This window comes from Abramis brama (assembly GCF_963993115.1).
Source record: "Abramis brama genome assembly, chromosome: 7".
Classification (NCBI taxonomy): Eukaryota; Metazoa; Chordata; class Actinopteri; order Cypriniformes; family Leuciscidae; genus Abramis; species Abramis brama.
Window position 1 is genome coordinate 18,393,452 of NC_139969.1, and position 27,003 is coordinate 18,420,454.

Below are 27,003 nucleotides of genomic sequence, written 5' to 3' on the forward strand. Positions count from 1 at the left end.
CCACCGTGTTTTCATATTAAACTATGTTTTTCCCTTAACTAAGACGAGTTGATACATACCTCTCTCGTCTCAGTGCGTGCACTCAATCGCTTTGGCGCGCGGTGACACTTTGAAAGCACTTAGCTTAGCCCATTCATTCAATATGGGCCAAGCAGAGAAGCTACCAAACACCTCCACGTTTTCCCTATTTAAATACAGTTACTCGCGTAGTGTAACTCGACCTAGGACGGTAACACAAAACAAAACGTTGCGCTTTTCTAAGCGTGTAAAATGGATAACTATATTGTATGGCGGAATACCATGGCAAGTGCTTGTAAGCACTTCGTCTTGGCGCAGTAATATCTTCACTCGTGAAAAATCCTCTCACCGGCCCCCGCTCCCTCTAGTGAAGATATTACTGCGCCGAAGTCGAAGTGCTTACAAGCACTTGCCATGGTATTCCGCCATACAATATAGTTATCCATTTTACACGCTTAGAAAAGCGCAACGTTTTGTTTTGTGTTACCGTCCTAGGTCGAGTTACACTACGCGAGTAACTGTATTTAAATAGGGAAAACGTGGAAGTGTTTGGTAGCTTCTCTGCTTGGCCCATATTGAATGAATGGGCTAAGCTAAGTGCTTTCAAAGTGTCACCGCGCGCCAAAGCGATTGAGTGCACGCACTGAGACGAAAGAGGTATGTATCAACTCGTCTTAGTTAAGGGAAAAACATAGTTTAATATGAAAACACGGTGGAGTATCCCTTTAAGGGTCACTAAAGAATAATTTTTGCATTGATGTTTTAGAAACTATAGATTAACATTAAAAAAAAAATCCTGAAATGTCATACTGGGAAACAAATCAATAGATTTGAGGGTTTTGTTATTGATAATAGTATGTATTTATGTATTAAATAGTGTAGGATTAGCGTACGTAAATATGACTTCAACTGATACTTAAATCTGTATGTTACATTTTCTTTAGTTTTGTTATCAAATCCCTTTTATATATATTTAATGTAGCTTCAACCACTCTGATGAAAATAATGTCTTTCTCCTCAGCATTTTATGCTTCATTATTTCAATAAAAAATTAATTACTTTAAATAAAACATTGGTGTTTTTCAAATCTTCTTGGAGTATGCATTAAAAACATACTGTAACATCAGGATACGGCTACATATAGCAATATATGCATTAAAAAATTTGCATTTAAAAAAAAATATATACTAAATTCATGTTGCACACTGTGTGATTTATATAAGTCACAACACCTGATATGATATATTGGTACATCTCTTATGACAAAAATGAAAGTATTGAATTGTTAATGTTATTTGAAATATGCACCTGCATAATCAACACATGTAAAGATAATGTGTTACGCAATGTCAGGTTTTAAAAAGGGAGCAAGAAAACCGATGAAAGAGCTCAACTTGGAAAAAAATAAAAGATATCTCCTGAGGGTAAATAAGTAAGTCATTCACAATATAAACTTGCATGCCAAGTTACATAAGTATACATTTTTGCGCTTCAATATACAGTGAGGAAAATAAGTATTTGAACACCCTGCTATTTTGCAAGTTCTCCCACTTGGAAATCATGGAGGGGTCTGAAATTGTCATCGTAGGTGCATGTCCACTGTGAGAGACATAATCTAAAAAAATAAATCCAGAAATCACAATATATGATTTTTGAACTATTTATTTGTATGATACAGCTGCAAATAAGTATTTGAACGCCTGTCTATCAGCTAGAATTTTGACCCTCAAAGACCTGTTAGTCTGCCTTTAAAATGTCCACCTCCACTCCATTTATTATCCTAAATTAGATGCACCTGTTTGAGGTCGTTAGCTGCATAAAGACACCTGTCCACCCCATACAATCAGTAAGAATCCAACTACTAACATGACCAAGACCAAAGAGCTGTCCAAAGACACTAGAGACAAAATTGTACACCTCCACAAGGCTGGAAAGGGCTACGGGGAAATTGCCAAGCAGCTTGGTGAAAAAAGGTCCACTGTTGGAGCAATCATTAGAAAATGGAAGAAGCTAAACATGACTGTCAATCTCCCTCGGACTGGGGCTCCATGCAAGATCTCACCTCGTGGGGTCTCAATGATCCTAAGAAAGGTGAGAAATCAGCCCAGAACTACACGGGAGGAGCTGGTCAATGACCTGAAAAGAGCTGGGACCACCGTTTCCAAGGTTACTGTTGGTAATACACTAAGACGTCATGGTTTGAAATCATGCATGGCACGGAAGGTTCCCCTGCTTAAACCAGCACATGTCAAGGCCCGTCTTAAGTTTGCCAATGACCATTTGGATGATCCAGAGGAGTCATGGGAGAAAGTCATGTGGTCAGATAAGACCAAAATAGAACTTTTTGGTTATAATTCCACTAAACGTGTTTGGAGGAAGAAGAATGATGAGTACCATCCCAAGAACACCATCCCTACTGTGAAGCATGGGGGTGGTAGCATCATGCTTTGGGGGTGTTTTTCTGCACATGGGACAGGGCGACTGCACTGTATTAAGGAGAGGATGACCGGGGCCATGTATTGCGAGATTTTGGGGAACAACCTCCTTCCCTCAGTTAGAGCATTGAAGATGGGTCGAGGCTGGGTCTTCCAACATGACAATGACCCGAAGCACACAGCCAGGATAACCAAGGAGTGTCTCTTTAAGAAGCATATCAAGGTTCTGGCGTGGCCTAGCCAGTCTCCAGACCTAAACCCAATAGAGAATCTTTGGAGGGAGCTCAAACTCCGTGTTTCTCAGCGACAGCCCAGAAACCTGATTGATCTAGAGAAGATCTGTGTGGAGGAGTGGGCCAAAATCCCTCCTGCAGTGTGTGCAAACCTGGTGAAAAACTACAGGAAACGTTTGACCTCTGTAATTGCAAACAAAGGCTACTGTACCAAATATTAACATTGATTTACTCAGGTGTTGAAATACTTATTTGCAGCTGTATCATACAAATAAATAGTTAAAAAATCATACATTGTGATTTCTGGATTTTTTTTTTTTTTTTGATTATGTCTCTCACAGTGGACATGCACCTACGATGACAATTTCAGACCCCTCCATGATTTCTAAGTGGGAGAACTTGCAAAATAGCAGGGTGTTCAAATACTTATTTTCCTCACTGTATAGGCCTGCTGTAGACAGTAAAAAAATGTCTTCGTGGAATTATTGTGGAAATTTAATTAATTGTAAAACCATGAATTAATTGTAAAACCATGAAAACCAAAGATCCCTGAGGCAAATGAAAAGTGAGTGCACTTGATGACTGTTTTAAAAGAGCTTGGCATGCCAGCACAGTAACATTAATGACTACTCACACAGACAGTGAACATGTTGAAATATGCATAAACTGCAAGTGCACTGCAAATATGCCACTCTTAGAAGGTCCCTCAGCAGGCAAATCTACGTTACCTAAAAAGGGAACTGATGAAGCACACAAAACATAAAATATACCCTGCATTATCCAACGCTCTCTCCAAGGCTGATGACAGACTTTATTGACACAATTCATTCTGACAGGCAGCTTGTGTAAAAGTACTAGAAATCAGTGAGGATATATTACCCAGATGCAGACTCAGCAGCATTGCATGTTCATACCACTGGCACGTCTGTTGTGGTTCTTTCCTTACTGTCTAATTGGCCTTAGGTGGGCTTTGAGAGGGGATTGAGCAAAGGCTATGAGGCTTTGAACTGTTGCTTAATGCCTCAGTCAGCATGAGTCCGGTTTGTGCTGACTGCACCTCTCCATGGCCTGCATACCTGCGGGACCAGCTGAATGTCATTAAGTGGATGGAAAAGAGCCCTGAATGGTAATGAGGGTAAATATGTCCTCTGCATAAGCAAACAGAAATTAGCAGTGTACTTCTGTGTGCTGTATTCAGAAGTGCTGCAGAGTTTCTCATTTGAATGTGGTCAGTAAGTGAGTTTGTGTTTGAAACACTGTATTCTTGAAAGTGACAGATCTGGCCTTGAACAGAGATTTTGATTATTTTGATGCCACTTCTGCAAAGTGAAATGTGGCCATTGAAAAATGTATGAATTGCATATGAATGTATTTTGTAAACATTCACACATAGTCTGTATGTTAGTGGTGTTGTAAGAGTATAAAATGTTACTTTTATATTTATGCACACAATTGGAAAAAAGAAAAAAGTGTTTTATATATATATATATATATATATATATATATATATATATATATATATATATATATATATATATATATATATATATATATATATATATATATATATATGAAGAGTTCAGATGCAAAAAAGTGCCATCTGAAATTTTCTTCTAGAATGATCATTTTTATCAAGCTCGTATATTTAAGTTTCACTTAAATAGCAATGAAAATGACCTATTAATTGCCATTTAAGTGAAATTACTGAACTTAAATATACAAGCTTGATAAAAATGACCATTCTAGAAGACATTTTCAGATGGCACTTAGAGGTTTCTTCATATATATATATATATTGTATATATATATACAAAGTTCATATATAGGGCCTATGAGTAAAATAAAGCACTGACATGTATTGCTGTTTGGTGCTATTGCACATATGACAAATAAAGTTTGACTTTGACTAATGTTTAGCCCTAAAGGAGCTGCGTCTGACAACGATTTTCAAACCAGATGTTACATGCACCTTAAAATCACACGAAGGTCATATATCTACCTAAAACTGTCCAATTTAAGTTGGCTCATGTACTGAAGGTGACCTTTTGCCAAAATGAGAGATGCCCTAGTTTTATGAACAGTTTTAACTACGTTAATCTCTCTGGATGACATACTTACAGTACAGGACTCTGTTGACAGTTTCTTTGTATAGAGCTTCAAATGAAAAAGTGTCTGTGCCATGCAGGCAAACCTGCTGGGAAAAAAAAGCATAAATATCAAAGACTTCAGTATACATTTATAAATGTATCTTAAAAACACTAAAATTTATTTATGGCTAAATTGATAAAGTTGCATTTTAGTGTGATCAAGCCTTGTGCTCACGGAGGAGGGAGAAGAAGAGAAGATTGTCAGCACTGTCGTGCATAAGATATACACCACGTCCAACCTCCTCATACAGGCTCTGAAGCATGTGATGACGTTGTGCAAAGGCTTGGCAACCCATGAGGGACATTTTCAACTGTTGGCTCAGATGGAGTTGTCTGGTATGCTTCAGGTTATTCTCAAAGATTTAATTTAAGATATAGGCCTAGTTGTAGTTTTGTTGCTCCTCTAGAATATATAAGTTTGACAGTCTGAATGACTGTAACACGACCTACAAAACTACATCCTGATTTTCTGAATTCCTAAATTTAATTTCTTACTGGGACTAGTGGAACAGTAAATGATCAATTTAAATAAGCTTTAAACTATGCACTTTTATTATGCGTTTAAAAAATGGGGAATGTTATGAAAAGATGCATTCCAATGATATCAGACATATATACTTAGTTTACATATTGTGATGTTTTGAACTATGCATTTTTGACCCTGTGGGCTTTTAAAGCACACTTTTTACACTCATGAAGTGTTTTCACACTGATGAAGTGTAAAGCCCGGGACACACCAAGCCGACATCAAAGAACTAGCTGCGCTTGAACACACCAAAAGGACTAAAGGCCACTGTCAACTAGTGCGTTCTGTGCGTGTAAGTAGGCTAAATATCAGCAGGTAGGCTCTATTTTCGTCATTCAAAAAAAGATAACAAAACTAGGACTGCAGATATACAAAACGTAAAGCAGTGATTGCTTACCATTTTGAATATCAGTCTCTTCATTCCAGTCAGCTTATGTTATTATGAAAATATCTGTGCATTCAAATGCTCAGGTAAGATGAGGTAAAATTTTAACAGCCTTCTGTACCGTCTTGACTTCTTTGCTCGCTTTCATCACTTTCGCTTTTATTCTCGTGCACTGACTTGTTCGCTAAGCTGAACAGCCAATCAGATTTCTCTCTCTCACCGACGGCCCGACTGCGTTTCTACATGCTAAATCGGCCCAAAAGAACCTTGTCGACGTCCGACTAGAGCCAACTGTGGAAAACGACCGACCGTCGGCTTGGTGTGGCCCAGCCTTAACAGTGGTCTACACGGATCAGAGCTGTCATTTTTGTGTCATAAATATTGTTTTTACCCCAGTGTGTACACCACATTTCGAATAATATATTGTGATAGTGTTCTGTGATGGAAATAGGATTTTAAACATTGTTGTCTTGCTAAGGCTAATTTAATCAGTTAGCATGATTAATTAGCATTAACTAACCTAAATATACACAATTAAATAATATTTTATAACATTTACCTTGATTTCACTTCACGCTCTACTGATAGGCCTACTGTAAAAACATTGCTGCCTTAAATTTTCAAGTACAATCAACTTGGATGTTTAAGTAATTTCAACTTAAATTACATTAAACTGACTTTAAAATATTAGTTGAATCTACTATAGTAGCCTACACTAACTTTTGAAAAAACTTTATTGGCAAAATTCTTTGGTCAAATGAGCCTGAGATAGATAGATGATACATGTTTATTTTATTCAACTCTTTGTTTTGATCATTATAGTTTTAAACATGCAATTATTCATATTTGTATGATGGATAACATTAAAGGTGTAGTATGTAACATTGACAGCTAGCGGTTGAAATCGGTACTGCAGTCCAAATTCAAAATACTGGACAGGGTTGTTTTCCCGCCTCCTCCTCCTCAGACTTGACGCTCACGCTCATAAACATTTTTTTAAGCTTTATTCTAATAACTGACATCAGACACAGTTTAGGCAGAATTCTAATGTTCTTGCTTATTCAGCCTGAGGGTGGCGCTCTGATGATGATTGACAGACTTTAGTACACAAGACAAACGCATGTAATGCAATCTTAGAATTGCCTTAAAGGTGCTCTAAGTGATGTTGGGTGACGTCTTGTTGATGTTCGAAGTATTGTCAAACAAAACGGAGGCTAGCTAGACCCTCCCTCCTTCTCATCCGCGCACTAACCCCCCAAACCCCACCCCCAAATCCTTCTTGTCGGTTATTGGCTGGAACACTGTTTGTTATGTTTCGTTGTCCAGGCTGGGCCAGTTTGTTTTTCTTGCCGTTTGTGGAGCCTGGGCTGTCTACAGAGACCGCGTTTTTTTACAGTGTGTTCAGGGGACAGGTAGCTAGCGGATAGTGAGGAGATGTTTGCTGTATGTGACAAAAAAGGTTTGGCCTAAAAAATGCTTGACATCGCTTAGAGCACCTTTAACGTATTTATTGTGTCCAAATGTTGTTTTAGAATATTGCAAGTTAGGAATTCCAGTGAGGAAAACAAAGTCATGTCTATTCTCAGAACAAAAATAAAACAAACACAACAGAACTTCTGTATATAAAAGCTATTCACATGAGCATGTTTAAACTAAAGGGTTTATACTTTCATTAATTTGATACCCTACATAGGAAGAACAGACGTCAACTTACTGACCTGATGCAGACACACAGACCAATACAAAAACGAACATTTCGAGCGCATATTTCAAAGTAGAATAACTGGCTGTTACGCATTGTTTTTCGGAGAAACAAGTATGTGAACTTAGAATGTTTCTTAAATATCTGCAAACATATTATGGTATTTTTGTGCTTTAGGAGTCAAAAACTTACATACAGCACCTTAAAAGTCTGGGTCTGGTACAAGAGTAAAACAAAAACAGTAAAACAAAATCTATAGCCTACATAAAAGGCATTTGAAAAAGTCAATCACTGCAACACGTTGTCATTTTTTACTGAATCATAGCTGTACATCATACATAAAATATATAAAAACTAACCCTGTGGAAAAAAAGAAGGGGGAAAAAAGCCCTAAGTTAAAGAAAAAGGTTCTTCCAGACAGTAAGCCAGCTGTGGATGAATGGATGCAGTGGATATGTGGATGATGAAGCGGGCAGCAGAGCTGTCACATGATCCAGTGAGGCTGCGATCTGAACGATCCAGAAGCGAAACGCTCTGCACTCGCTCTCCATCTCATCTGATGCTCGGACTTTGTGATTGGTAAGAAGCTCCGTTTTACCTGTATTTCTCGATTCTTCTCATCGTTGGTCAAATGTTGAAATGCTTTTACTCGTGTAAACTGTTTCCTGACGTTTTTTAAAAGAGATGCTAGCTAGACTACTTTTAATTCCGTTTGATGTCTTAAAAATATACATTTGACGTCGCGTTAATTTCAAACTAATAATTATTTAGGCTATTCGATTAGCAATGCCTAGGCCTATATAAAAAATGTTTTCAATGCATATATGATTAGCCTAATGATGACTCTTGAGTTCGTTCCGAAGTTTGCAGATCTACCTCTTTCTTGTTTTATTGTTATTGATATATCCTAGACTTTAATTAAAGGTTCCAACTGGAATAAAAATGGGTTTTCAGTCTGATGCTAAATGAGAACCTTTTAAGTTCCGTTAAGAACTGTGTTCTCACTTTAAAAACCAATACACTTATTTAAAGAATCTTTATTGTGAGATGAAAAACTTTTTGAATTTGAATAATAATGGCTGCCTTTGTCATTTTCATATGTAAATGTGCTGCATTTCACAGTTGGACCAGTTTTTTCATTGCATCCATGCAAATTGCTTGCTATGACTGGTCTTGACATTATTAAAATAATATGAAATGGTTTGTCTATGAGGGGATGCTGAAAATAAGACTTAAAAAGACTAAACTTCCAATAAAGTTTGACACACATGAAGAAAATATTTTATCACATGACTTTGTAATAGGAATATTTTATGTTATCAACATAATCTAAGTTGGCTTTCATTTTATCCAGCCAATTGGAATATTTCTTACTTTCGTTTCGTACAAGCGCAGAGCCCAAAGCATGATAATCAGTCTATGTCAACCAGCTCTCAACTAGATACGATACTCACAGTCTTCCTGCAAAACCATTTTCTTTAATCAATATTGTTCTTTTAGAGTCGAGAATGATAGTGCTGAAGAAGTATGTTATTCTGAAAAAGAATTATTTACTATTCAGACTGTGTCAGTCAAGGGACAGGTGGGGGAAGCCAGCCGTGAAATATCCTTTCCCCAAGTAAGGCTTATCTCTCATTGGGAATTCTAGGAGGGATGGGAGTTTCAAGCATATGATACCTGGACAGAATTCCTGAGTCTTCCTCAGAGCCCCACATTCTGCATACACAAATGAATACAGATGAGATAATGAAGATAAAAGTATGTTTATTTATGTAACATATCACCGCAGTTTAAATGGCAGGATAAGTTGTCATATTGTCATATGCTTCTAGATCAAAATAACTCTATCTGAGCAAAGTTTTATATTGTAGACACCTACCTAGACTCTTTCTCTCTAGTTTAATTGAGAATAAAAAAGTGAGTGGGAGGAAGACGATTGCATAAACAACTTTACACCGAATCAACTTTACTGTCTGGTTTTCTGTCTTCACAATGCACAATTTTGATTTAATTCCTCCAGTTTGTTTAGAAGTTCATTGTTGATAGACAATGATAATAAATGGAGTCTGCTTGTACGCAGAATATGCCATCATCCTCAGATTTCATTGATTTTTTATTTGAAAGAACTACTTATTCAAAAGTACTGCAGTAATTGTAACAACAGACTATAACCCATTTATGTCACAGTTGTGTTCTGTCTGAGTCTTGTTTTCATTAGTCACATGTCTTCCTTTGTTCTGTTTTCCCGCCACTCCTTTGTTTCCACGGTAACCCTCATTAGTTCATCTGTCACACCTGTTTCCTCGTTAGTTTTGTCAGCTGTGTCTCGTTTCCCTGATCTGTTTCCCTATGTATTTAAGCCCTGTGTGTTTCCTTGTTCATTGTTTGATCTCTGTTGTATTTAGTGTGTGTGTGAGAACCTTCTGCCTGTCGTCTATGTACCTGTAAGATTTTTATTTTGAGTAAAAGTTCTTCTGATTCTTCTTCTGCCAGCACCACAGCATGACAATTTAAAAGTGATTGTCTCCCATAAATCTTTGCATATAGTAGCCAATTTGTAGAAGTTTCTGGCCTGTTCAAAATATTTTTTAGTTTGTCTTTGGATGTTTTGAGGGAAAAAAACAGAAGTAAACTACAGTGAAAATAAATATTTAAAAAAAATCTGATGACACAAATATGACTTAAGGGAGATGTTTCGGATCTATTTTAGCACCCTAGATGGCGTCATCTTTGCTTTTCATGTAAAAGTGAATTTTCACCTTGAATTGACCTTGTATTGTTTAAGCAGTGCACCTGTCATGTCAGCTGCAGCTCATTGTGTTACCAACTAATTAGTCACTGCTCTAGTGACCCACTTACACATGCTTACTCTATATTTCGGATCACCCAACAGAGGGAGAAAGGAATGAATAAGTTTCCTTAATGCCAGAGGTATAGGTTTATAATAAAAAAACAAAAAAAAACATTATGCGCCTTTTATAGCTTTTGCATAAGAACATTATAAACATCATCATCTCATAAATGTAGATGTGAATACTCAGTGCTGGAGATGTGTGCTGTATAGTGGATTGGTAGGATCTGTTGTGATGTTTTCTTTCATTGTTTTTTTCATGAATTCTGTGTGAAGTGTCTGAGCTTTCATGCAGAAACTGTAATCTGGACTAGCACAGCATCAGCAACAGCTACTGTGGTTATACAGCAATACAGAGATATAAAACACACCAAGTTTAGAATCAGAAGCTGCTTGAGATAATTACACTAATATTATCCAACTTATTACAAGGCTACTCGCCAAATAAATAAATATGTGGACATGAAATATTGATTTGATTTTACCTATATTCCACTATCAAAAAAGTAGTCCATTGCAGTGTACAGTCAACTAGCAACAAGATGAACACTGCAATTATTACAGAAATATGAATAAAAAGTCATTTTCAATGCAACTGACAACGGTTATAAATTAAAAACAAACAATGCTTTTAACTGACAGTTATAAGGAGCCTTATTATGTAATACAAATATTTACAGTGTAGACATTTTTAAGCTATAATATTTCAATCTTAAGGATAATTGCGTCAGCATGAAATTCATTCATTCGTTTTTCAATTCTGAAATTGAGTTGACTGTGACATTCATCACTGAATTTAAACAATTAAAATGTGTATACAATAGTTAGATGTTTCTAATGCTGATAGAGAGCAGAGATGGCTTGATGCCACCTTCATTAAATTTTTTTGGTCATGTAGTTTTAGCACTGACCAACAAATAGGAGAAGTGTGAAGTACTGTACTGTGTGAGGAGTCGAGAGTGTTTGAATGGGGATTGTATAATAGAATAACAGACTGTGCATGGAGCTGGTGAAGTAAAAGGGTTTGAATGGGAATAGAAATGTCATGTCCAGTCACAATGCCAGAGCTCTGCCATGCCTGTCAACCTGAGAGAATGAGGTGAGGTTATTGTTAACACAGGGAAGCAAAAGGTTTTCATGCATCAGTGATTCGGTAGAAATGATGGTGTGTATTGAGAAGAAGATGCTGGTGTTACTGAGGATCAGTCAGAGGGTTGACTCACTGTCTCACAGATGAAATGCATTCTGTGTCGGTCTGCTGATTTCCAGCCTTTTTGTTTCTAGTGTGAATGGTAGATTATATGAAAAGGAATCTGAAGTTGAATATATCATGAATATAAAATATATCATGTTTTAAACATTTGTTTTAACATTTAAAGACCACATTTATTCTCCTTAATGTTTTTTTTTTTAAGACTTGAATTTCGATTGAAGTTGGGGCTAAAATAATGAAGTTTGTTATTTTTTTTAATATCTAGACTTTAGTTTATGTCACAGTCATGAACTTGATTTGCTAGTAGTCAGAAGTAGTCAGTATTAAGGTTGGAACTACGTTGCAATTGCAAGCCTTTGCAAGACATTGACTTTACATTTTCACGCCTCTAAACATGACGCTAAACAAATTAACTGTGATTGGTTGCTTTACATGTCGGTCAGACATCCCTTTGGCCAATGAAAGCTGCTATGGAGTCAGTCAGTCTGCCGTCAGTCTGAAGGTCTGGCAACACGAGACTAGCTGAACCCTTGACAACCCGATTTTGCACTATTGGTTATATTTACATTTAATGCATGTGAGGGAATGCTGTTGGGAATTCTGAAGAAACACTTTGTTATCAGCAAAAGACAGGAGAAGCCTTATATGTGAAACTTTTTTTTTAGTGTGAACTTCACACTTCTCCGCATTCACACTCTGTAGTGATCCTCACAGCTCATCCTAAATAGTGTCTTCTCTGGTGTCAACCCTAGTGCTGCCACATCCAGCCAGATGTATAGTCTCTGTGTACAAGAAAAGAGTGTTTAAAAAATCTGACAGGATCACAGGCTCAGGAGATGTATAAATAGCTCAGCAAAAGATCTAATTTATTCTTGGTCCATTTATAGCAACTGCAGACTATTAGCAATGGTGAGGAAGATTTGAAAATGTACATACAGTTTGATGTGGTGTTTGATGCAGCTGTATTAGTGCTTGTGTGGGTTAAGGTTTCGGGAAGGTTTGTGAATGGATGGAGTTGAGAAGATACAGTATCTGAAAATAACTTTCTTTCTTGATCATACACTTTTATGTCTGTTGCCATGGAGATAGGAAATGGCCAGGTAATGAATGAGTCAGTATCTGTTTAAACCACACTGAAAACTCATTATTTCACCAATACGTGTACTTTGAATCAGCCAGTCTACTTTTATAATTAAAATATAAATGAGTGTTATTTTATATGGTGTTATTGTCGCAAATCTGTTTCTGTTTCATTTTCAAGGACTTTTAATTTGCTTTCATCATTTCCTGTATTTCCTTTCTGTTTTTTCTGTTTCTCATTGTTTCATTGATTTTGTTACGTCCCGCAATAAAGACGGACTTGACGTGAACTTTTCCAGTTGGTTTGAAGGAAACCAGCCCCAGCAGACAGATCACCAAATACACAGTTCTAAGTTCCACAAAAAGTATAATTTATTAAGGTGGAAAAAGTAATTAAGTTAAGGAGCAATGGCTTCAGGGTGCCCCAAAGCCAAAATAATAAACAAAATAGACTTATAAAAAAAAAAAAAAACATGTATAAATTACCTAATCAGGGAATAAACAAAATTACAAAGAAACTTCCCTAACTCCCTATAAATAAACAAATCACAAACAAAGTCAAAATAAATTGCAGGACACCCCTACGCTCCATAAAACATAAGAAAGAACCTAATTAAATCATCACTAACAAACGAACATGATCAACAGAAGGTTTTGGGATCTGTGACGGGAGGAGGAAGGAGCTCTTCATGCCACAAGGCCAACGCCAGAATGAGCTCGACGATTAGCGGCACCCTTTTAAAGCGGCACATCAGTAGATCCGCCAATCAGGTTCCTCAGTTGGCAACTAATCCCTGCACATATATACATAAAAAACAACCCACACAAAACAAATACAGAGGATCGTAACAGATTCATACTCGCACATCTGTTCCTCGTTAGTTCAATGTAGCCTATCTTTAGTTCATATAATACCCTCAGTTTCAGTTACTCATTGCCTGTGCAATAACACACTGTAAAGGTCCTTGCACACCCAGTCCGAAATTCACATCTGAAATTTTCGCACGTTAAAAAATAAAAACGACCTCATGTTTTGTCAATCACGCCTCTGCAACTTTCATCCGTCATAAACAAATTCGTATTGGGTTCGATTTTCTGCGTTTTTCACATCCGTAGCAAACATTTTGAATGGCGTTTTGACAATTCAGAGCCACCGAATCACCAATGCGAAAAAAACTCATACGAAAATTTCGGACTCAGGGTGCAAGGACATTAACGTTGCCTTCTCGCTTGTTTTGGTTTACTCTTGTGTTGGATTATGCTCTTATGTTTTGTTTAATAAGGACTACTCTGCATTTTAGATCTGCTTCACCTCGTCTTGTCTTCATCCTCAGCCCAGCTGTGGCAGAACACCAGACCACAGAAAGGATTTATGAATCTAACAGCAGCGTTTGTCGCCCTCACCCGTGAGGGGCTACATCTATTGGATTATTCAGCCCGCTTCTGCCAGTTAGCCCAGCTTGCTCGTTGTTGGATGACAAGACTTTAAAATCCATCTACTGGGAAGGAGCAAATTACTGTAGCCCCCTGGACCAGATATGAAAGACGGAACATGGAGAAAAGTCGTTTTCCGTTTTCTTGAGAGTTTTTATCCCATATTGATATTGTCGCTCATGACTACAGTAGATCCAGAAACCACCCCCTGGGGATATGGAGCCTGAGCCCACCATAGACCCAGAGCCAGAGTTTATGCCCGCCATGGAACCAGTGCCAGAGCCTATAGCCTCGTCTGTCCCGGAGACCAAGCCTGCTGTCCAGTCTGACCAGGTGTGTAAGCCAGTTTATACATCTGTGCCAGTGGAAGTTTTAGTGGAGCTAGAGGATGAGGCCTTTCCTCCTTTTCTGGTTCCACCCAGGCTCAAGTCTTCTTCGTGTTCTCTTTAATCTCTACCAGTCCCGTCCAGCTCCAAATCTTCTTCATATACTCTTTCATCTCCGCCAGTCCCGCCCAGCTCCAAGTCTTCTTCATCGCCGCTGGTTCCACCCAGCTCCAAGTCTTTGTCGCCGCTGACCCAGCCTTCCATTCCCTCTTCCTTCAAGTAAGCTATCCAGTTCTTCGGCTTTGGCTCTGCTGGTCCCATTCAGCTCCTCGGCTAGTCCTCCATTGACTTTGCTTAACAATGCTGTTACGCCTCGAGCCCGGTCTTCAAGCCTGGTCTTCAGCTCCACCTTTGTGTAATGATCCCCTGGCTCTGCCTTGGGCCTCCGAGCCCATTACTTCACCTCGGCACGTTGATCAGTCGGCCCCACCTTGGCTCTACCCTCCAGCTCCACCGGGAACCATTGTCCTTCTGGCTCCACTGGGCTCCCGCGTCCCTCCGGCTCCACCTTGGTCAGTCGTTGCTCTACCTCCAACTCAAACTTTGGGGCCTTCACCTGTGCCTAGTTTCTCAACCTCTTTGGCTCTGCCTCAGTCCTCACTCCCACCGGCTATGCCTCAGAGCTCCGGCATCCTGGCTCCACCTCGGCTGCTCGTCACTGCGGCTCTATCTTGGCCTCCTGGTACTTCGGTGTTGCCTGCTCTCTCCACCCATCGGACTCCGCCTGGGTCTTCACCTCTCTAGGTGTTGCCTCTGTTGGTAGGGCTCATGACTCCACCCTGGCTCCTCCCTCCATCAGTTCTGCCATGTTTCACTATAGTCCTGGCTGGCTCCTGGGGGTCTCCAGCTCTGCCTGCTCCACCCTGGTGGTCTCTTCCACTGGTCTAGACTATCCGTTCATATACACTCTCATTTAAAAACACTTTAACTTTCTTGCAGGATCACCTCTGGTCTCACTGTGTCTGAAACTGTTTGATCAAGGATGCAGTTCTCTAAACCTCTCTCATCCTTTTAAAGTGCATGCCAAGTGCCTCATTACTGACAAGAATTACTAACTGTTCTTTCTTTTTGGGAGACAAAAACCTCCCTTTATTGTGCACTTTGATATGAAACTTTGCAGTCCTCTTACATTCACAAACAGCTATATTACACACTAAATGAAAGGTTATATCTGAAAAAACATAATTGTCACGGGAACACACAGGAAAACAGGAAGATCCATTAGCAGTATTTATTAAAGGGCAATCCAATTCATAGTCGTCCATGCAAGGGTCAAAATCCAAGTAATCCGAATCGTAGTCATCCATGCCAGGGTCAAAATCCATTTTAGCAGTCCAATAAACAAATAAACAAAAGAAACAAGAAACAAACCAAGAACAGGCGAAAACAAACTTCAGAAGTGTTAGACATTAAACAACGACTCCGTGACAAACACTAAACAGGCAGGGTAAATATACACACAGATACTAACAAGGTGACGGGAAACAGCTGAGTGCAATGATCAATTAGTGACAGAACAGGATGATGGGAAATGTAGTTATGAGTGAAAGACACCGTGGGGGAAGAGGACCTCTAGTGGTTACCCAGGGAACACAAACCACACACTGTGACAATAATAGGGGCACTTTAATGTTTGTTTATGTGTGTGTGTGTGTTTCAGGACATCCTGAGAAGGATGACTGGGAAAACTCAAACCAGCAATATAACAAACAAGACAGATCCTCGCTCTCTGAATTCCAGAGTGTTCATTGGTAACCTCAACACCGCTGTGGTCAAGAAAACTGACATTGAGCAAATTTTTGCCAAGTATGGCAAGATCACCGGCTGCTCTGTGCACAAGGGGTTTGCTTTCGTCCAGTATGCCTGTGAGAGGAACGCTCGCTCAGCTGTGGTTGGTGAGAACACCAGGGTGCTTGCTGGACAGACTTTGGGTAAGTGATACTTATTTCCCTTTTTATTTATGTAAATGATTTGGAATGAAGTTCCATTAAGTCTTTTTTTTTTCTTTTCTAACTGCTACAAGTTATCCCATATATTATTTTTGTTTAATTTCAGGAGTATTTTGATGAAAGATTCAAATGGCTTTGGATGTTTGTTTGTTTAAAATATGCTTTATTTTAGTATATTATAAAATATATTTTATTATAGTCTTTCCATTCAAATTATTTCATATTATTCATATTATTTTATAAAGACAAAGTAATTGTTCACTTTTCCTTCTTCTACTTTCTTTCATTTATTTATTTTTTTTCTTTTGTGATAATAATACCTATCACCAACATATAAAAAAGCACATAAATAAAAACAATAACCAATAAGTACATGTGGAAAGCATGGTTTAGAGGTCGCTGCAGATGGAGAACGAGTGCGAGACGCTTTTTCCTTAACAATCAACTCTTCCGCACTCGTTCTCCGTCCGCAGCAGCCTCTAAACCACATCCTGCTTTCCATAGTACATAATAGATACTTTACGTCTTAAAAACAAAACAAAAAAACCTCCACACACATCAGGGCCCGTATTCATAAAGAATCTTAATGCAAAGAGTAGCTCCTAGTGACAAAATTCTAAGAAAATTCTAAGAAATGTGGGCGTTTACTCTTAAAATTGAAGAAAAAATCCTAGTAAAGAAAAAAGTATTTCAGAAAGCATCTTAACCCTTAAAAGAGGTCTTAAGGTAAACATTGTTAGGAGCACGGACGAGGACTTTTAAGAGGCTTAAGAGTTTCTTTAGCAGAGGAGAAAATGGCAGAAAGACGAAGAAGGAGAAGAAATGTGTTGCAGACAATGGATGACAGTGAGTTAATAAGAAGCTATATATTAGATCGTGCAGGGATCATGTTTGTGACAGATCTTATTAGAGACACGCTAACATCTCCGACACAGCGCAGAAATGCCATAGCGCCAGAAATGAAAGTAATCACTACATTACGATATTTGGGAACTGGGAAAATTCCATGTTTGATACATTAAAACCAACATTCAAACCACCACCACTTAAATAGACATGCCAGTAATCAGTGTAACTGGAAAGAGTGGAACAATTTTTATCATTCTAAGCCAATCAAATACCTTATAGGAAATTAACAGCATGGTAAATAAAAAAAAGGATGTATATACACATATATAATGTGTGTGTGTGTGTGTGTGTGAGAACGGTCAAATAGGAAAAATTACGCATGTAATTTCAAAGTGGAGGCTTAGAATAGAAATATAAATCTTTTTTTTCCTTCTTGGTCAACCAACCAATCACAGTCGTCAAAAGATAGTGTCATGCATAGCAACGGGGTCAACCCCGCCTCCTCACTAGGATAAAAGTTTTTGTCTTTTCCTTACTCAGAGTTGCTCTCAGATCGGTCTCGAATCGCTCTTAAGCTAAGACTCCTACGTAAAAGTTTTTAAGCTAAATTAAGAGTTTTCTGAGAGGATTCTTAGAATCTTTATGAATACGGGCCCAGGCTCTTATAACCACACTTAATATCTAAGCAAATAATTCAAATAATATCATCTAAACATCAAAAGAAAAAAAATACTACTACTACTAATGATGATGATAAATAAGTAAATTAATGAAGTTTAATTATTCAGATTAATTAGGGTTTTGGGCACTTTTCAGAGGGTCAGTTTGGGAGATCAATGTGCCTCATTTTAATGCACATTGCTAATAAGGTTATTTAAAAAAATATTTAAACTATTTTTTATTTTATTTTAACCAGAGCAGCATAGTATCTTTAAAAATAAACATAGTTCTTTACAATGAAATTGAATTGAAACCATTTGAATAGTTTCAAGAATCTATCCTAACTATTTTTGTGGGGTGTAGAAAGTAAGTAAAAAAAAATTGTACATGTGATTTTATTCATGTGATGTTTTATTGCCCCCCTTTGTTGGCAAGAGGAAGTACTGGTAAGAAGAATAAAAAAGTCACTTTACAGAATAAAAATATAGGCCAATGTCAGCCACTAGATGGCAATATATATCTATCAGAATATATATATATATGTGTGTGTGTGTGTGTGTGTGTGTGTGTGTGTGTGTGTGTGTGTGTACCATAGCCATCTATGGAACTGCAGTAGCAAAGACAAATCAGAAACTAAACATACTCTAGAAGAATGCTAAAACCTCATAAATTGAATCATCTATTTGTCTGCATATTTAAAGAACACTACCATTTATAAACCATATAGTGTAAAACTTAAGATTTATATAAGCTTCAAAATGAGTCAGAAATAAGACCTATAGTTTCTTTAACAGTATTAGAAACTCCCATACCTCAATATACCCCATTTAAGCTTGCCTTAAATAAAAGCTTTTATTATATCAATGTCACAATGAGTGTATGTGTGTGTACTCATGTCACTATAATTAGTTTTTCTATATCTGAAACCTTCTGACAGATATGAAGACATCAATTTCAGAACCTGTCTTTAATTCAAAGGATAAAAGCATATTCCTGCATGAATAGCCCCCGGGCTTATAATGTCAATAGCATTTTCAAATGACTGACAGCAGCTGTGTGATGCTGTTCTTTTGATGTACAATATGATCCAAGATCAGATAAACAATCTATAAACTGCATCAATCGTTGATATACATGTATATATTTAGCCATACATTTATACATTTGTAAAAGCTTCTTTTCTTATACAATACATATGGTAGATAAATACAAAATGTGTTTACTTAAATAATGCCTAAAGTATTTTTTATTTTATTTTTTAATATTGATGCAAAACAGCATGATTTTGGCACTATTTAATGGGTCCTGATTATTTTCTAATTTATAATTTTTTAGAATTTTTGAAATATATTTATCAACACCCCCATAATGCATCAGTGGTACGGTCTGGAATGGTGCATGCCTGTGTGCTGAACTCTATTCAGTCAGTCTCTCACAGTGATACTACAGTGAAGTGAGTTCAAGGGAAAGGAATCATTTATTTATCAAAATATAGTATGCACAACCTAATGGACATGTACAGAAGAACAATGCAAAAAGGGAAGCGCCACAATCGGAGATGTGAGTATTTTACAGACAAATAAGATGCATCTTATTTCTGTTTTTAATACTTGATTTGTAACTAAATAATAATTATAAACATTCATAATAATTAGACTTTTTCAGTTTTGTTCATTCACCGAAATGGTGATAATTACATTATGTATTACATTGTATTCAATAATATTATAGTTTTTTCTTGTTTGACATATCAAATCTGTTTAATTATTAATAAATGCATTAAATAAATACAATTAAAATCATTAGTTTGTAATTAATCCCAGGAGAACTCCTGTGAAATTGTCCTTGCACTGCGGGGACAGTTGCTGTGGACATAAAACTAAACATAAATCTGCTAAATGACAAGTAACCAAATAAATGCACTTTCATATATGCTGTATAAACTGATAATGTGCAGTTGTTTCCATAAGGAGCTATTTCTACTTGATCTGAAATGACTTGTAAGAAATACTTTATTTGTTGCAACCTCGTATAGTTATTAAACTTTAAAAAATTACAATATAATAGTATTTTAATAATATTACAAAATAATATTATTTAAAATAAAATTAATATTTTTAAAAACAGTTCATTTCAATGTTGCTACATGAAACATACTTTAAGGTTAAAAAAAATGTTTTGGTCAACTATTCTGAAAGCTCTTAAAGGGGGAAATACATAAAAACTAAATTGCGTCTGTTAAAAAATGTTGTGACCTGTTTGAAATGATAACCTGTCTTTATTCTTTCTAAGGGTTCGATATGTGTTCTCCATACTGAAGTACAGCACATCAACTTAAGTAGCTGAGCATGATTTTGGTCCTTTGGTCCATGATTTTGAGTTTTTCTCCTTTGACTACAGATTTTTGTTCTGCTTTAACTTGTTCACACACAACTCAAGCAAATTTGAATTGCAGGCTTGACCAGGCAAAGTAGTCAAAAATTAGATGTTGTCAGAAAGACACAAAATCCCAAAAGCTGTTAAATTTGCATTCAAGTTGCATCTGTTCATGATGAGCATCCATGTTTTGCATGTGTCTAATCAAAGTCGGCACATCAAAGTTACAAAGCAAAGTTTTGTAGCTGTGCACACACAAGACTCCAGGGATAATGAGCGGCACTGAAAATGGATGTGATGTCCTGAAGTGTACAAACCGTTCCAGACAATTGCGTACATCAGTCACTGAATTACATCACGCCACAAAGGAATGAATAAAGGAAGTGAAAGAAATGTTTGATAAGTAGGTCATGTATGGAAAACACTCATTAGTCAAAGAGATGCAACAAATGCTAGAGGTGTCTGAATAATATTCATATAGGCTAGCTAAAGAGAAAAATTAGTTATGCGTTTATAATGTTTGCAAAAGGCTTTTCTTTGGAAATAAAGTCCTTGAAGTTCTTTCTTGCTTAGTCAGGTATATTCTGATTGACTTTGTTTACTGAGATTTATCAGAACAGATTTTTCATTTAGAGTTTGGCATTTAGGCAAGTTTAGACTCAAGTCTTCAGTTATGCCTTGTCAGATGAATCACTCAAAAAAACTTATTTAAGCTGACAGGCGGACACATTGACATTAAGCCAAGGTCATCACTAAGAGAAACGCCAATCTTCTCTCTACGACGCTAAGCCTGACAGACCTTTGGGAGAGACGCATACTGAGTAGAAGAGGCCCATTGGTAAACTGAGATTAAAGTATTGATATGGCTCCATGTCTGAAATATGGTGGTATTTTAGATGGTCGGCACATATCGAGTGAAATGTCTGGCGTTTTGTGGGATTATTGGTGCAATAGGATGAGTCAGCCTGTTCATATTGTCTCCCAGGAAACCATTATTAAGATCTCACAAAATCATTATCGTGAATTTAAAGGCACTTGAATCACTTGCTTCCACATTAAAGCAGTCAAAGAGGCTCAATGAGGTCGTTCACTCAAACAGTAAAGGATGGCACTAGTGTCAGGGGTTCGATTTCCCAGGGAATGCATGGACAAAAAAAAAAAAATGGCCTAAATGCAAAAAGTGTCTGCCAAATGCATTAATGTAAATCAAAAGAAATGAACAGCAACCACATCAGTGATTAGTCTAGAATGCCAGGTTCATTGTGATCAAACTCTTGGTTTTGAACGTCAATCACAAATGAACTTTTCACCCCATTCAGTTCATGAACTTTCAATGCAGATTACTTCACCACAAAAGTATACGAGAACCTAAAAATACTACAGCAAAATATCATATCATGTTATCAGGCAACCTTCTGATATTTGCGTGAATATTTTATTGTTAAATAACTTGAAATGTCAAACTTTTTTTTAAATCTAACAAAAATAATACAATTAATATTATTTCAAATAAACAAATTAATAAATAAATATTTGTTTTTAACATGTATACAAGTTAGCATGAGTCAGAAATAGGATCTGAAAATTGAAGAAAATTAAAAAAAAAAAATTCTTTCATCAATTATTCAACATCATGTTGTTCCAAAACTGACTTTTTTGTTTCTTTTTCAGAAATCGTAAAAAAAATCCCCCACACTTTTTGTCCCATGAGTGTGAATAAATGATGACAGAATTTGAATTTTTGGATGAAATACCCTTTAAGTTTCTCTAACATTTTAGAAACTGACATCAAACTCACAATGCTATCCTTTGAACCTCAAACACTCAACGTAAGTCAACGTAATGTTTTTTAACATACTTTTTATGTAAAACTTTTGTGTTTACTTCAAACTAACTTGGTGTTAACGTCAAACTTTTCTGTGGAAAACGTCTTCTCTCATCGCAGAAGGTTAGCTGTAATTAACAACTAATTAAAGAGGATGAAACAAACCTGATCTTCTTAGTCAACTGTTTTTTCCTCAGGCTTTTCTGTTGCTATATGTTCTCCAATATGGTTGAGTGTATTTTCCAATATACTGTATTCCTCCTAGTGACACTCTCATTCAAATGTTTTGAAACTTCAATCTCACATATTCTGAGCGTGACCATTTAAAAGTGCTTCCATAATGAATTTGGCTCAGTCAGGCAAAGACTAATCTAAACTCTGACAGTGCACTACTTTTCCTCACAGATTTAGTGCTTTGTTTTGTGCTTCATCAGAGTGAAGGCTTAAATTGCTTGTAAATGTCTTAAAGCCCCGAATTGTGATTTAGTCAGGCACTCAGGCAGCCCGTCCTTCTGGATAACGTGCCGAATGACCTTGAAAGGCACTCAGGAGTGATTGTGCATTGTGTGTGTGTGTGTGTGTGTATGTTGAGTGAGACTGTTGCTCTGATAGCATCTCTCTTTCTGATGAGACAGATGAGAGCCATCAGTTATTTATTCTGTGGCATAATGCCTATGCTCTTTCAGAGGGCGCAGAGGCTTTTCTGTCCATTATATTCACCAGCCATTTTTAGACATTTATTTGAAGGAGACTATATTTTAAAAAGGAAGTGTATGCTGTTTTTTTTTCTTCTTCACAATGTACTTTGCTCTTCCCGCAGACATTAACATGGCTGGAGAGCCTCGTCCTTACAGGCCAAAAGTGGGGTCCAAGCGTCCCTTCTCCTTATACAGGTGAGCCACCTAAAATTAATTATAGTTTTTTTCCCCCCCATTGTAATTAGTAGACATGGAAAGATTAAAATAACATTTTAATCATCTTCTTTTTTTTTTTTTTTTTTTTTTTAAGTGGCTATGAATTTGATTATGATTTCTACAGGAATGATTTCTATACCAGGTATGTACACGCAATTACTTATGAAAATGCATTAATTCAAAGATACCAAAAATGTAGGTTGTATTTCAGTTGTAGATTTGGTAAGGTCTTTATCACAGGAGATTTGTAATATGTTTTTGTTAATTAAATTTTTAGTTAAGATCCACCTTGTCTCGTTTAACCTTTTCTATGCTATGAAAAAGTGAGGTAAGGTGAAAAGAAAAAGAAAAGCAGTAGAAAAAGTAGAGGAAGAGCTTCCCCTAATGTCCATAATTAATGTCATTTTATTGGTTTGACTTCGATCCTTTGCTCAGGCTAATGATGAGCACTCCTCTCCTGTGAGACATTAGCTGAATGTCAGAAAGCTGCTGGGTCGTTAACCGAGCAACGCGAGACACGCCGGTCATCTTTCCTCTGACATTTTCATGTGTTTGCTTTCACTCCTCATTTGACAGAGCTGAGTTTTATACTTCTCCACGGAAAATATATGTGTGCTAACGAACAAAATCCCTTCTGTGCAGTTAGTGAAAAACCTAATTATGCTCATCAAATGTTATCTCAGGGGACGGGGACTAAGAAGTGATCTTGCTCTTTTGCATGTAGACTAATTAAGATATTCTCTCATCTCTGTATTATAACTTAAAGAAATTCCATACATGCCATGATATGTCAGTTTCCATATTGGTACAACAGAATTATTGGATTACAGCTGGTCATTTTAAATGGGGTCCAGAAGACTTAGATCATTAGTGAACATCTATTTTTGTAAATTATTAAAGGTACACTGATATAGTGACTGTAACTTTTTTCCCTAAATATGAACAAAATATAAATAATTAGTCAATGTATCATAAATCCTTCTTCCAAAACGTGTTTTTCTCTTACCCTGATTCACTATGTTTATATTTTAGACCTGACAGGACTGTTTATTAGCTGGAAATTGCGAACACTCGGCTTTGCTTGTCATATCATTGTCATATCTGTAAATAGAGAAAAATTCCTCCGGCTACTATGACGTGTGTATGGAGTGGGAGTGGCATATAGTTGTCACAATGTGCGAGAAAGGTTGTAATAAAACAAGAATCAACATCGGCTTGGCTTTTCGGAGATGGTGAGAAATGAGGGATTTGAAATGTTGTAAAAGTGATGCAGAGATTGCATTTTTATTACTCAACAGGTGATTAAGGTATTTTATTGAACAGATAAATTGCCATATGTATCTCTCTAACAGAGTTCACTGTAAAGCATTATCTATTGTAAAGGGGCAAATTCATCCACCCAGTCACACATAACCGAAGCACAACCAAATGCATTTTTTTAACTGCTATAGATGCATGGCCAAAAGTTACATTTGTACCATTAATAATAATAAAAAAGTGCATAATAAATTATATTTTGTAGAATAGCAATTTTAGTGACACGTTAATTTAGTTTAGTTTAGTTTAACTAAAAAAATCAACAAGGATTCTTCAATGTACCATTTAAATAGCTTGCAGTCGGCACAATCTTTTAAATGTTGTTTCTCTTTAAGTTAATATAATTTTAATATGATGATTTGGTGGTCAAATTATTATCAATGTTGAAACAGTTGTGCTGCTTAATATTTTTGTGGAAACCATAATACATTTTTACAGGATTGAAAGTGATGAAATAATACTAATAATAATAATGAACTAAAATATTCTGTATAATATCTTTTTTTCAGGATTTTTGACATTCGTGGGCGATTAGCACCATCCCCTCGGGCTATGATACCTATCAAGCATTCCCGCTTGGTTGCACTCTCAACACGCAGGACGAAAAACTCTTTCCAGCCAAATATGTCCACCTGCTCTTCTCTAAGAAGGCTGTCCTCAGGTTCCTTATGCTCTATGGGTTTGTATCATTCCAAGTCCATTTTTATCAGTTCATTTCAATTTCCATTATCATGTTTTAGCCCCAAGGACAACATGTCCCAACCTGGACTTTGACATAGCATGCCAACCATAACTATTTTAAAACTAAAAGTAATGCACTGAGCTGATAAAATTATATATTCATCCTCATAATTAAAAAATGTTGGGGTGTGTTTTTTATCTAAGTGAAATCCGATCAGCTCCTGACAATCAAGAAAGAACTGTCTCAGATCAAGATTAAGATTGACTCCTTACTGGGAAGGCTAGAGAAGATTGAACGGAAGCAGTTAGCAGAAGCAGGTAAGAGGATGGAATGAACATTGCTATCAGGGTAGACGCCATGTTGGCAGGAGGTAGATTAAAAACACTTGTCTTCATCACTTTCAATGTCAGTGCAGGAAATCGAAAACAGCAGCACTCTGTTCCTACGCACACACACAAAAATTGGCCTGGCAGAGGGCCATCTACATACCTGTGTTAGTTTTACTTACTTGAAAGTTTGCTACCTTTTAATTCTGTAAATATTCACTGTATCAAATTCATTTTCCGCACTTTAATCTCAGTCACCCCTTTGTCTGCCATTTCTATATGGTGTAGAAACCCACTGGAAGCGCGAGAAGGCCTATCAATCTCTCTATAGTGAGACCGAAGAAAATTCTGGAGAAGATGTGGATCAGGAAGGGGGGTCCTGGGATGTGACAGATGAAGGTGATAATGGATATTTTGACAGGGTAAACAAAGAACTGGTGAGCGGTCATTAAACTCATATGCATGTGAAATGTCATTTGTTTTAATTTGATATATGAATAAGACCAACTTGTATTGGATAAAATTGTGTGTATTTGTGTTAAATCCCAGATAGAAAACCACATATCAGATGTAGACAACTGAACAAGGTTTGTACCACAAATTCATGTCACATTATGTTTGAAATACTTCTCTATTTTATTTGACATCATCAAAAAGTAGACTGCATCTTTGATTGCAACAAATGTCATTGTATTGTGCAGTTTACTGACAGACCTCAGCATTTAGAAGCAATGCCATGTAAACTAAAAGCTATTTAAGCCATTAATTTATGAGTACTAATGTCTCTGAAATTTCTCGTCATTTGACCTTCAGTATCAGGCATTCAGTGTACAATCAACAGTTTCTTGGAAAACACTTAGCATATTGATACTGGAAATTTCTGATACTAAAAAGTAATAATACAAAAGAAACATATTTTTGTGATATATCTATTATTATATAAATATTTCAATCTTTTATTGATGATTTTTGTTGTTGATGTTGTTTTGACTTTTTTTCTTCTTTTTTTAGGACTTGAGACCAGCGCATCATGTTTGGAAGATATCTAGCTAGAATTGTTGACCTTTCCATGTCAAACTCTTTATGTATTAATTAATGTATGTATGTATGAATGAATGTATAAATGTATGTATGTATTTATGTATTTCTTTCTTTCAATCATTCTTTTTTGTAAGAAATTTGAAAGTAATATCTATTAAGTTATTCTGATATCTGCATACATGATATACGTGTAAATAGACAAAACAAAAGGTTGAAAATGGTAACTCTGGTTTTCGGCTATTCAACTAAATATGTAAAATAATTCATGTATTTTGTCTAGCAAAACAAGTGATAAACTTAAGAGTCATTGTCATAAAGGTTTACAAAAAAATGGAAAACGTTATACTGTAGCCTATGTGCATTTTATTTTTCGGCATTAAATGATTATGCATTTATTTAATAATATTTATTGAATGCACATTTATGTATAAGTAAACTGTCATAAAATGATTGATGTCTCACCCATTTGAAAAGCTACCTTTTACATCTCTATCTATTTCTTTTCTATATTTTATTGTGGTTTATCCATCATCTGAAAAGTGTTTATTTTTATGTGTTTAATGTAATATTTATTGTCACACATTTGTGAAATAAAATCAACCAGACATCAATTGTAGCAGCTTTTTGACTTTCACGCCTATAGGAAGTGACTAC

At 36.5% G+C, this 27,003-nt stretch overlaps 1 protein-coding gene across 1 annotated transcript; it reads left to right on the forward strand.

Moving 5' to 3' along the window:
• The first annotated feature begins 7,894 nt into the window (after window positions 1–7,894).
• Window positions 7,895–26,958, forward strand: LOC311086930 (RALY RNA binding protein like). The gene is made up of 9 exons (XM_084120142.1): window positions 7,895–8,025; window positions 16,071–16,341; window positions 22,890–22,962; window positions 23,078–23,125; window positions 24,810–24,979; window positions 25,186–25,299; window positions 25,597–25,745; window positions 25,858–25,895; window positions 26,320–26,958. Exons 2-8 carry the CDS (start codon window positions 16,086–16,088, stop codon window positions 25,888–25,890), a joined length of 843 nt encoding a protein of 280 aa, XP_083976268.1. The 5' UTR covers window positions 7,895–8,025; window positions 16,071–16,085; the 3' UTR covers window positions 25,891–25,895; window positions 26,320–26,958.
• Window positions 26,959–27,003: the final 45 nt, after the last annotated feature.